The sequence below is a fragment of the Danio rerio genome, chromosome 24, assembly GCF_052040795.2.
Source record: "Danio rerio strain M-AB ecotype USA chromosome 24, GRCz13ab, whole genome shotgun sequence".
Classification (NCBI taxonomy): domain Eukaryota; kingdom Metazoa; phylum Chordata; class Actinopteri; order Cypriniformes; family Danionidae; genus Danio; species Danio rerio.
In genome coordinates, this window is record NC_141044.1 from 5,433,806 (window position 1) to 5,446,227 (window position 12,422).

Consider the following 12,422-nt stretch of genomic DNA (forward strand, 5'->3'; position numbering starts at 1 on the left):
TGATCCACAGACTGGTACCAGTCTATGGCCCACTGATGTAATGCAGAACAGTTCATGCATGTTGTTCACTTGAGTTATTCCAAATAGAGTAGTTCGGATGCCAATGTTTAAATGAGTCGAATGAACTGATCAAGTAGGAACTGTGAAGACAAAATATGGCCTCAAACATGAGCTCCAGCTGAGAGATGGGAACATCTAGCAGAAAAAGGATGCTGAATCATCAGGCTTGCTGGCCTAACATGAGCTATGTGTTTGCTAGGTTAAATTCCAAAGCCTAGAACTAAAAGGAATGAGTTGTTGGCCTAAAAGTGGTGAAACAATTCTTGGAATTTATTAAAGGTCTAAACCACAGGTGTCAAACTCAGTTCCAAAAGGGCCGCAGCTCTGCACAGTTTAGTTCCAACCCTAATTAAACACACCTGATCAAACTAATGGAGTCCTTCAGGCTTGTTTGAAACCTACAGGTAAGTGTGTTGGAGCAGGGTTGGAACTAAACTGAGCAGGGCTTCGGCCCTCCAGGAATTGAGTTTGACACCCCTGGTCTAAACAATGGTGTGTACTGTATATTCCTAAAAAAAAGAAGTCACAACTGTGTAACCTCTGTAACTTATTTGGGAATCAACAATACAAGATTTAGCTGGAAAAAAAATGCATCTGTGGATGTGAATAAATGTGACATTGCAGAAGCTTATGGAAATGATGACATACTAACTATGTGCTGTACCAATGCTAAAGGCATTTAGCATTTAGGCTAAAGGCATTCTCTGAGCACAAACAGTTCCTTTGTATATTTGGCACTTCCTGTGTGTATTGCCTTTTCTTGTTGAATCGCTCCTCAATTATAAGTCACTTTGGACAAAAGCACCAGCTAAATGACTAAATGTAATGTACTGTAAATGTAAAGGTGGTCCAATGACATAAAACATGTGAATGGGCAGTTTAATGATGTTCAAATAAATTATGTGGGTTTTGCCTGATTTCACCTTTGCACGACAACCCCACTCTCATATTTGCTTTACTTTCGATTTTTTAGAATAAAACTGAATTGTAATATTCAAACTGGAGCTGGCTGTCGAGGATGAAAGTTTGGCCTGATAATACTGAGCACCTGTTTATGTTTCTACAGCCGTGCCCAGATGTTTTCTGGTTCCCTGTGCTCTCGGAGAAAGCCTGCAATGAGCTGGTGGAGGAGATGGAAAACCACGGGACATGGTCTGGTGGAAAACACGAGGTCAGATAAACCCGCTGGCTTTTTAAACAGTCTGCACACTTTGTACAGGATCACCCATGAATAAAAAAAAAGTCACGCATAAATAAAGGAAATTCATTGTTATTCTTAAAAAAAGGAAATGGATATATTTAGTCTACATAGAGTTAAAGTCAGAATTATTAGCCCTCCTGAATTATTAGCCTCCTGTTTAATTCATGTTTATCGCAAAGAAGATTTTTGTAATACATTTTTAAACATAACAGTTTTAATAACTTATTTCTTCTTTGCCATGATGACAGAACATAGTATTTGACTATTTAGGATACTAGTATTCAGCTTAAAGTGACATTCAAAAGCTTTAAATTAAGTAGGTTAGGATAATTAGGCAAATCATTGTATATATAATGCTTGAGGGGGTAATGATATTGACCTTAAAATGGTTGTCAAAAAATTAAAAACTGCTTTTATCCTAGCCATAATAAAACTATTAAGACTTTCTCCAGACGAAAAAATTATGTAGGAAATACTGTGAAAAGTTCCTTGCTCTATATAACGTAATTTGGGAAATATTTGAAAAAGAAAGGTGGAAATCAATAGATTTTCAGTACACAGCAGCACAACTGCTGATAGGGTTTTTATCATTAACTGTTGACTGATTATTGTCCTTCTTTTTATCTTCACAGGATAAGCGTATCACCGGAGGCTACGAAAGCGTCCCGACAGATGACATTCATATGAAACAGATCAATTACGATCAGGAATGGCTGCACTTTATCAGAGAATTTATCTCCCCTGTCACTCTCAAGGTTTTCTCTGGCTATTACACCAAGGTGAGACCGTCTGCCTAGTCTAGACCCAGACATAATCATCTGCTAAAGGGATAGATCACCTCCAAAAAAAAAAAAAAAGAAGAAAAATGAAGCATCACTTGTTTATTTTCATACCAAAACGTGAAAGAAATGTCCTGCTTATCCATCCAGTATAATAATAGAGAATGCAAACAATGGCATCACATAAAAAAGATGCAAAAGAACGATACTATGCAAGCGTTCTTGATGTACACAAAGCAAAACGTGCTCATCAAAAACACTCACCCTTAAACATATCTCTGCATTTATGATATTATTAGAGAACATAATGATTCCAGATAAACAGAAATGCATCACAAAACCTTCTCTGAGGGAAATATAGTTGCTGTTGTGACATCAGCAAATTATCATGTTTTGCTGTTCAAGCAGAGATATTTAACTCAGTGAAGGAATTTCTTTTATTTCTACGCAATTCTTTTCATAATTATTATCCACCAAAATTATCCAATAATGTGCTTTTTTATAGCAAAGTAAACTGGGATTAATTTAGGGGGGGTGTCTCTCCGCAACCACTACCAGTGAGCATCATTACCCACTTGGATGATACAATGGCAGCTACAGGACTATAGCGCCAGTGTGCTCACCACACATCAGCTATTGGTGGAGTGGAGAGACTGATGGAGCCAATTTGGCAGATGGTGAAGACTGGGAGGCCATGATGGGTAAGGGCCGATGTAGGAAATTTGACCACGACAGGGTTACACCCCCTACTTATTATGAGAAGTGCCATTAGATCTTTAATGACCAGAGAGTCAGGACCTCAGTTTAACATCTGAAAGACAGTGCTCACTGACAGTATAGTGTCCCTTACTATCCCTATACTGGGGCATTAATATATATATATATATATATATATATATATATATATATATATATATATATATATATATATATATATATATATATATATATATATATATATATATGTGTATATATATATATATATATATATATATATATATATATATATATATATATATATATATTTATTTATATATATATATATATATATATATATATTAGATGCATTTTAGCCTTTTATTGCAAAGGATATTATTTAGACATAAAGTGAAGTTGGAGAAAGGATATGGATATGGATAAGTCAGAATGCTTTTTACAAGGCTATTAGCTTTGACATTTATTTTTTATAGTCATAGTACAGTATATAATGAGATATATAGTGTATATCCCACCCACTGAAGCCAAGCAGGGCTGCACTTGGTCAAAATCTGGATGAGAGACCACATAGGAAAGCTTGGTTGCTGCCAGAAGTAGTATTAGTAAGGCCAGCAGAGGGTGCTCTGTGGGTCTTAATACCCCAATATAGTGAAGAGGACTCTATATGTGTTTCGGATGAGATGTTAAACGGAGGTTCCGACTCATTAAAAAATTCTAGGATGTCCCTCAAAAAAGTGTAGAGGTTTAATTCCGGTATCCTGGCCAAATTTGCCCACTGGCCTTTGTTCATCATTACCTCCTAACCATCCCCATATCATAATTGGCTCATCCCCACCAATCAGCTAGTGTGTGAAGTGTGCTCTGGCGCATTATGGCTGCCGTTGCATCATCCTGCACACTGCACACTGGTGGTGGATGATAAAAAAAGGGTCTTTGAGTGTCCAGAAAAGTGCTATATAAATGTAAGGAATTATTATAATTATTATAAATATTATTATTATTCATTAATTCATAGACTTACCTAATTAATTAAGCTTACTTTTAAAAATATATATTTTAATGACATTTTATTATTTATGTTCATCTATTTTAAATTATTTATTTAAATTTATTTTTAATTTTATTACATTTTGATCAAATTTCTTTTTATTAACTTATATAGTTATATAATTAAATTATTTATTTAACTTTATTTTAAATGATTTAAATCTTATTTTTTTGTATTTATCTATAGCAGAGGTACTGACTTATTACATACCACAATATTTTTAAAAACTGTAATTATTATTATCTTCTTAATATACTTGAAGTTCTTCCCTCCATTATTTGACTCATTGACTCAAATGCAATATTTTAGCTGTTGTTTACAGTTATTATTTATAAATAGGCCATTTTCTATAATTTCAACACATTTTTGTCAGCCACTGCAATTGTACAAATGTCCAAGGCTTATTACAGCAGCCAACTCAAACACATCGCGAGATCAGCTTTATTACCCTAGGTCTCCAGTTGACGTGGCTCATGCAATGAGTCAAGTCACCTTTTTCTCTGAGTAATTTTCAGCTTTCCGTCTCTCGCTGTTCTTTGAGCAGAACTCTGAACAACTGAATGAGCATTGTTAGCTCTCTGGCTGATTTGACTCATGGAATGTGAACTCTATTTGGCACCATGAGGGAACTTTTTGTGGGTCAAAATAAAAGGGAGTTTACTTTAATTTACTTTATTGTAAGCTATTATTGACTTGCTTTTTATCTTTTATCAAGGTAGAACTTCAGAAGAGTTTACGCAAAATTCTTCTAAACAGCATCTGTTTAAAGGGGTCACAGGGTCACTTTTGAAATTATTATGTTAATTTTGTAATAGTATGATTCGGGACAAAGAGGTGAGGATCCAATCGCAGAGTCTTTATTACGCAAAGAATGGTCAGGCAGGCAAGGGTCGAGCACAGGAGCAAATAGAATCAAAAAGGGCAATGCGAAAAAGTATTCAAAACCTGGCAAGAGATCGGTAAAGGCGGCTAACATCCAAAATCAACAAACAAAGCAAAGAATCAAAAAAGGCAAGGCAAGGCAAGGAGAAGTGCTTCATAATGCTACAGGTACAACCAGACTCAGCAACTAGTGTGAATGGGTGAGGTGTATTTATAGTCCTTGAAATCAGTGATGACAAGCTTTAACTGTGTCTCTGTGTGTGTAATCATGGAAAACCGGAACAGGTGTGTGTGTGAGGTGCATGACGGGATTTGTAGTCCATTTGGTGGCCAATTTGTAGTTCTCCAGCGATCTGCAGTAGCTAGATCATTGGTGACTGTAACAAATATATTCCTTGATGTTCACTTATAATGATATTAAGGTTTTTTTATAAGTATATTTAACATTTTTATAAATATAATAATGTTAAGAAAAAAACAAAAGTACAATGCACCGGCAAAATGACAAAAAAAGTTTTTAAAATGGGAATGGAGATGAGTTATATATACATTTAAGTTAAACAATACTCCCAGGGCCATTTTTTATATCGAAGTTGATAATTAGCCGCACCATATCGGCTTTTCGTATCATTTCATTTTTATGAGATGGGTTGTTAGCCCAAAGCTCAACCCCCAACCTGGAGGACTAGGACATACATATATGCACTACAGACAATTTAGATCACCCAATTCACCTACAGCACATGTCTTTGGACTGTGGGGGAACCTGGAGCACTCGAAGGAAAGCCTTGGGAACATGGGGAGAACATGCAAACTCCACACAGAAATGCTAACTGACCCAGCCTGGCTCAAACCAGAGACCTTCTTGCTATGAGGTGACAGCGTTAACCACTGCGCCACCGTGTTACCCTGAACTATAAGGTTATTTTTTTGTAATAAAAAAGTAAATACAAAACACAAAACAGAATTAAATGCACAATACAATGTAAGCACTAATGAAAATCTTTAAAAAAGCAAGTACAGAACTCATCGCAGCAAAGTAGTGTGTATTCTTGGTATGCTACACTTGAACTTTACATTTTAGCTATTCTTTGCAGAAATATGAGCATTTTTTTTCCTTTGATGGCTTAAAAATCTCAATAGATCAAGGCAAATTTAATTGATCATGTCACGACTCATTTAGTAGCACTTAGGTAGTCCAAACCTTTCCATATCTTCCAAATCCACATGAATAGTTTTATGGGATCGTTTTATACCCATTTAAACTATGATCTGTTTTTTGCATGGAAAAGACTTTGGAACTGTAAAACTTTGAATCACAAGTAAATCAGACACATTTGAGAGGGTTTTATTTGTATCTCTCTTCTTTCCCCCCCAGGGCTATGCGATTATGAACTTTGTGGTGAAGTACACTCCAGACAGACAAGCCTATCTTCGACCACATCACGACTCCTCAACGTTCACCATTAACATCGCTCTCAACAACAAAGGCTTAGATTTCCTGGTAAGTTTGAATAATATTAGCCTCGTTATTTTTCTAAAATAGGCTTAAATACATCTTACACCATGTCCTAACTCCACGTGATGCTACAACACACAATAAATGGTATTTTTAGTATTATAAGTATTATTATTATAAAAGTATTACTATTTCTGCAATATTGCAGCAAAACAACAGCATAAACTACTATGACAATGATTACCTCAGGTACTGATTATGTGCTTTATTAAGTGTTTAATGCTACCAATGTGACTTAAAATCCATTTTGCATGACATTTACAGCATTGCCATAAAGCAGCAGCAAATACCAGCAATAACTAGTAACATCCATCACTCATTAGCCTATCAATAATGTTAAAGAGGTTTACTGTGTATTAATTAGATTAAAAAACTTAATTTGGTGTGGACAGTCACTGTCTCTGGAATTTTGTTGCATTGCAGGTTGTTGACTTACATGTTAAGCCTTTTCAGAGGTGCAATATAGAATGATTTATTTCAAGTGAATGACATGGCGCTAATTGATAGTTTGAAGTGCTTAAGAAGATTTACATAAATCTCTAGTAGAGTTTAGACTCTCCGCCTGAGCCCAGACTTGACCCGACCAACTCGCAGGCTGGATTGAGCCGATATTTCCTGCCATTATCTACGGGTCGGGCCGGGCCGGGCCATGATCAAGCATTTGTATTTCTTTTTATTTTCAGTCATTACCTAATTAGCCTAATTGGGTGGAAAGCAATGCCATAATTCAAAATATGACATGAATATTTTAGCAAATTCAACCTAAGCAACAAGTGTGTGGGTCTACAAAGTTGCACAATTCGCAATGCATGTCATGCGCAGCAACACTCTAGCTCCTTCAACAGCATCTCTTCCACTGGCACACATTCACAGCACACACACATTTAGAGTTGAAGCAGGACGTGCACAGCATATATATGTGTATCTTATCAATGCATTTATTTAGTAAAATTGCTCATTTTTACTGTCTTTCAATTCAATATCAATGCACTGTCACTTTAATTAAGCATAAGCAGTTCCCAAGTTCGAATCCCGGCTCGAGGACATTTCCCTACCCTACCTCCCTCTCTCTCTCTCTCCAACTTTACTTCCTGTCTAAATTACGGTTCTATCTAAAAAAGGACAAAAATAAATCTTTAAAAAAAACATAGACGTCGAAAAAAAAAACAAAAAAAAACATTAAATTGTGCTCATAATTACAGTTAATGTGTCGGACTGGGTCAAGCTCAGACACAAGGTGCACAGGCTTGGGTAGGCTTGGGTTGGGCTAAGCTCTAACCTCTAGTAGTAGCCATCATCTGATTGGTTCAGACACAGCGGTAAAGGAGTCCACACCATTTTTCCACCTTCCATATCACATTAAGCACAGCTACACTCTCAACAAAATCCAAAATAAATAAATACAATTTACAGGATGGTTAACAAGGTTTGACTTCAACTACATATATATTATTATATATAATTTGAACAAAATATTTAAAAGTCATTTTAAAAATAAAAATAGAATTAAATAAAAACAGAAAACAGACATACATGCACAATAAAACAATCCGCCTGCACGTAAAATCAGTAATTTTACTTAAAATAACGCCCGTTAAATTACTGAAATATACCTTAAAATAACAGATATTAAATTACAGAAATTGCCTTAAGTTTGAATTTCTGTTAAAGTTCTGTAATTTAATTTTCATTATTTTACGATAAATTTGTAAAATAAAATTACAGTTTTTTTTTTTTACAGTGTACTATAACTACAAGCTACAATATTTTAACAATACAGGACTAATCGCAGCAAAGTAGTGTTACAATCCTGCTTTAAATTTAGCTATTCTTTGGAAAAATGCATTTTTTCACCTTGATTTTGTGTCTGTTGTGAAGTGAACTTCACGCATGAACCAACAGCCTAATTACATAAGAATATCACAATTTAAGGCACGTCTGGTGTGAGCGCCCCATTAGAATGCCATGTACTAAAACTAAACTTTGTGCTTCTTCTATTTCAGGGCGGAGGTTGTCGATTTCACAGATATAACTGCTCCATAGAATCTCCTAGAAAAGGCTGGAGCTTCATGCATCCAGGTCGACTCACTCACCTTCACGAAGGACTGCCGGTGACCAATGGCACGCGCTACATAGCAGTGTCTTTCGTAGATCCCTAAATTCCCCTCATCCTTCTAGGAATCTTTGAGATGTTTTGTCAATTCTGTTTTGTTGTTGGTGGTTTTTACTGATTTATTCCTGGCTTACATGTCGTGGTGCCTGTTTTATTTGCTGTCTTTTAAAACGTTTACTACTGTCAAGAGAGAAAATGCTGTTCAACACATTCGTAAGACATATCAACACACACACAAACACAGACGAGCATTCACTCCAGCAGATTTTCGCAAATCTTAGTTGTTACTTTAAATTAGAGATTTCCCACAATTTTTATACTTCGACTTTGGCCAAATGTCCTTCCTGAAAGTTTCTATTTGCTAAATTGGAAATTGTGATTTCCCAAATTGTGCTTTTAAATTATTTTCATCACCCCCACTTACCAGCAAATTATTCCTAGTTTAATATAAAGCGAATGATGTTGTTCCATTCCAGTGCAGTTGCAGTGATCAGGCAAGCTTTGACAACATTTGAACCCATAGTGCTGTGTTCTGCATAACTCACTTCACATTCAGCGTCTAAAAATAAATTGTCCCTCCAACTTTATAAGTTGATACTTAAACTGAAACACTTTAAAAATAAGAAAGTCAGGGAAACACAAAACCTGGTAACACTTTACAATACTAAACATTATTATAAATCAATGATGAGTAAAGGCATGTGCTAATCATGAACTAACTTTAGCTACAACATGATTCACAAGAGTTCATGTGTAAATAACAGCTAATTACTTGTTAGTGAATGTTTTTAGATTCATTCATTCATTAACATTCAAGCTGAATGTAACCAACATGAAATCATGTATAATTATGTCATGACTTTACTCGAAGGGGCACATCGTCATGAACTCGTGTTTAAACTCTTCTTGTTAATGTTGACAGAACACTTTCCTATTGTTATTCAGTGTAAGCGCACTGGTTGGACGTGCATAAGGAGTTCATGAATGGTTAAGAATGGGGTAATGATGATGTGCCCCTCCAAGTAAAGTCATGATATAAACAAGCAAACTAATGTGATTAATTAACGAACAATCATTTGGTAACAAGTAATTAGGTAGCCATTATTTGCACATGAACTCATGTGACTCGTGTTAGTTCATGATAAGAGAATGCATTAGTAACATCACATACTAACACATCATTTAACATGTACTGTTATTGTAAGGTGTTACAAAAAACGCATTGTACACAATAACAACACTATGGCTCATACATGCAATCCAACGTGACTTGAAGGAATCAATAATTATACTCTTGGTTTCTTGCCATCATTAAAATAAAAGACTAAAAGTATGATTAAATTAGGAAATCTAATCATTTTTAATTGGTGATTGGTAAGAATGAAGGTGAGCTCCAAGTACTGTACAATAATAATCATCATTATTTATTTATTTTTTACAAATAAACATGATTTAAATAGTTTTTCCAAGTAGCAGTTGGCATGAAGGTTATTACTGGAGAAACATGATTATGAAACTATGAATATGCTGGCAAGAAAATATCTTAGTATGTTTGCACAACAAGAAACGACAGGATTTACAGTAAATCCTGGTGGATTTTTAACATTTTTTTTTTTTTGGACGGATTTCCTGATGGTGATTTTTTACTGTAATATTCAAGGTAAAATATGCCTTCTGAACTGAAATCTCAGAGATGTCAAATGTTTTTACTTTCTCTTGTTCCTCATAAATGTGTCAGCCAGGCCAATCCCTTAACTTATTTTTGAAGTTGTTGAAATAAAGGATGTTTTTAAAAAGATAACCCTTTTTATAATTTGTTGTTAACAAGTGTGTTTTTTGAAAATGTATTAATTAATTTTCCTTTAGCTTAGTTCCTTTAGTCACCAGGGGTCACCACAGCGAAGTGAACTGCCAACTAATCCAGCATATGTCGTACACAGCGGATGCCCTTAGAGCTGCATGCTAGTACTGAGAAATACCCATACAATTTCACATGCACACACATACACTACGGCCAATTTTGTTTATTCCAACCCAGGCTCATTCTGATCACTTACCCCTATATACATTTCTGGAGAGAGCAAAATATGTCCCAGGAGCTACGATTTTTTGCAGTTTTTGTTTTCGCAAATTCACCAGAGGCCGCTGTGTATGTTTTTTCACATCTCAAATTTGTCTCGCGAGTGCTGTTCGCGCCTGGTCCGCTCACGTAAATCCACCAAAGGCCACTGTTCACTGACTGACTGACTGACTGACTGACCATCCAATCGACCACAAACACAATCGCAGTGTTTTACAAAGCAATCCAGAAAAAAAGGGCTTCCTTATTTGCATCACGTTTTCAAATTTTACCATATTTTTACCCTGTTATTTACTTGTTTATTTTTTAGCTTTTATTTTTGTTTCTACCTGTTTTCTGGAACCGTTTCTCACAGGACTCAAACCTTGTTATTGTGGTCAACTCCACTCTGTGTCTCAAGTCTGCCAACATACATGTCAAGCTACTGAATGAACTGGTAACAGCTGAAAAGCCGTCCATACGGAGGTAAGCTGTCAACTGGTAAGCAATAAAAGGAACAGCGACATACCGCCCCATAGTGTTCGTTTTAAAGACGAAATGCAGCCATGTGTAGCTCTGACTACATAATTCGAGATCTCCAGAATTGTAGAGAGGGGTACGTTTTTAGAATAAGCCTGTTAGCTTATTCGATTCACCTATTGCGCATGTCTTTGGACTGTGGGGGAAACCAGAGCACCTGGAGAAAACCCACACGAACACGGGGAGAACATGCAAACTCCACACAGAAATGCTAACTGACCCAGCCGGGACTTGAACCAGCAATGTTCTTGCTGTAAGGTGACAGTGCTAACCACTGAGCCACCGTGTCACCTTCTGGAAAATTGTTAAACAAAAATATCAATTTCACACTACATTATCACTAAAAACAGAACAACTTTAGGGAAGACTAGTGCATTTAAAATGCATTACAGCTTTAGAAAATCAACACCATTTCCTACATTTCACATGCACATTCCATTTGTCATACTAATGTAATACAGTACATGCATGAACAGATGTCTGTGAGTGATTTGCTGTCAAACCAAGCAAGTACGGTATCTGTAGAATCAGTAATCTGCAGAAAATGAGAAGTGTTGACAGAGTGTTCCTGTAAAAAAATGCAGACTAATGCAATCGCTGTTACATGGTCAGTGTCATACTTGAATGTGTTTTAGTGAGATGAATTAAGTGATGGAATTTGCAGATTGTGCAGGGGAGTTTGAACTGTACGTCTTCCTTCCATGCAGCTGGGTCATCTTATCTGGAATTAGACAAGATATGCTGTTTAAATTAGGACAGCCAAGTCTGAGTAAGACTTCCAAGTAAGCAGCACCGAACAACAAAACTACACTCTTTGAGATTTCAGTCTGAAATAACACAATATTTTGGAGGCTGTGAATCCATGATACTCTATTAGCACTACTTTGCAGTATATTGGATCCTTTTTCATGACTGTGGGAGACTATTTTTGGTTGTTGATGGTCAGAGTAGCTCCAGCTTTCAATGAAAACAATTAGAGTAAAAATAAGAGTTTGGAACTCTTAATAACAAATGGCTGTCATTGTAAAACACCTTCAGCGCAGACTGCATTTCAAGCTGCATAAAGTTGCCATAGCAATATAAGGTGGTGGATAATCCCCCTGATGCAAAGGTGTGAGATATTTTCCCTTCCGTTCATCTTTCATCTCTCGGTTGGGGTTTGCTAGGAAGAGCTCGCTGACTTGTTCAATGTTTCCGTCTGGGTCTGCGGGTTTGAGAAGCTGCTGAGAAATGCAGCGTAAGAGGGAGGCATGTAGGTCAGAGACACGAGCACAGCAGCAAGCTACAGAAAGACCCCTTTGTGACCGCTCTCCCCCCCTTGCTCACGGCTCTGAAAGATGACATTGATGCAGAGCAGCGGCACAGGAAACTTGCAAGGCTAATAAACTTACAGGTTTGCTGAGGATAACTTATCAAACAGTGCTGAGAGGGAAAGCTGTAGACGATCAGTATGAAAGCAGAAAGTGGACAGGAAGTGTGAAGTCAGATCAGGCCACTTGGTTTG

At 36.4% G+C, this 12,422-nt stretch overlaps 1 protein-coding gene and 1 long non-coding RNA gene across 17 annotated transcripts in view; one reads left to right on the top strand and one right to left on the bottom strand.

Annotated features, from left to right (window-relative positions):
• The window catches only part of plod2 (procollagen-lysine, 2-oxoglutarate 5-dioxygenase 2), a 78,423-nt gene extending 68,303 nt beyond the window's left edge, over positions 1–10,120 (top strand). For 2 of the 6 annotated variants that reach the window (XR_015524244.1, XR_015524246.1), the window contains 5 exons: positions 1,127–1,231; positions 1,894–2,040; positions 6,066–6,191; positions 8,210–9,161; positions 9,348–10,120. Coding sequence is in view for 2 of the 6 variants with exons in the window: in NM_001089464.1 (NP_001082933.1) it covers positions 1,127–1,231; positions 1,894–2,040; positions 6,066–6,191; positions 8,210–8,365 (534 nt within the window). In the remaining 4 variants the exon portion in view is untranslated. 6 annotated transcript variants of the gene reach the window in all.
• LOC137489281 (uncharacterized) overlaps positions 1–12,422 on the bottom strand; it is a 602,555-nt gene that overhangs the window by 265,525 nt on the left and 324,608 nt on the right. The window contains exon 14 of one of the 11 annotated variants that reach the window (XR_015524721.1): positions 10,260–11,639. The exons of the other annotated variants lie outside the window; for them this stretch is intronic. This is a non-coding gene — a long non-coding RNA (uncharacterized LOC137489281). Of the gene's footprint in view, positions 1–10,259; positions 11,640–12,422 lie in introns of those variants that run through there. 11 annotated transcript variants of the gene reach the window in all.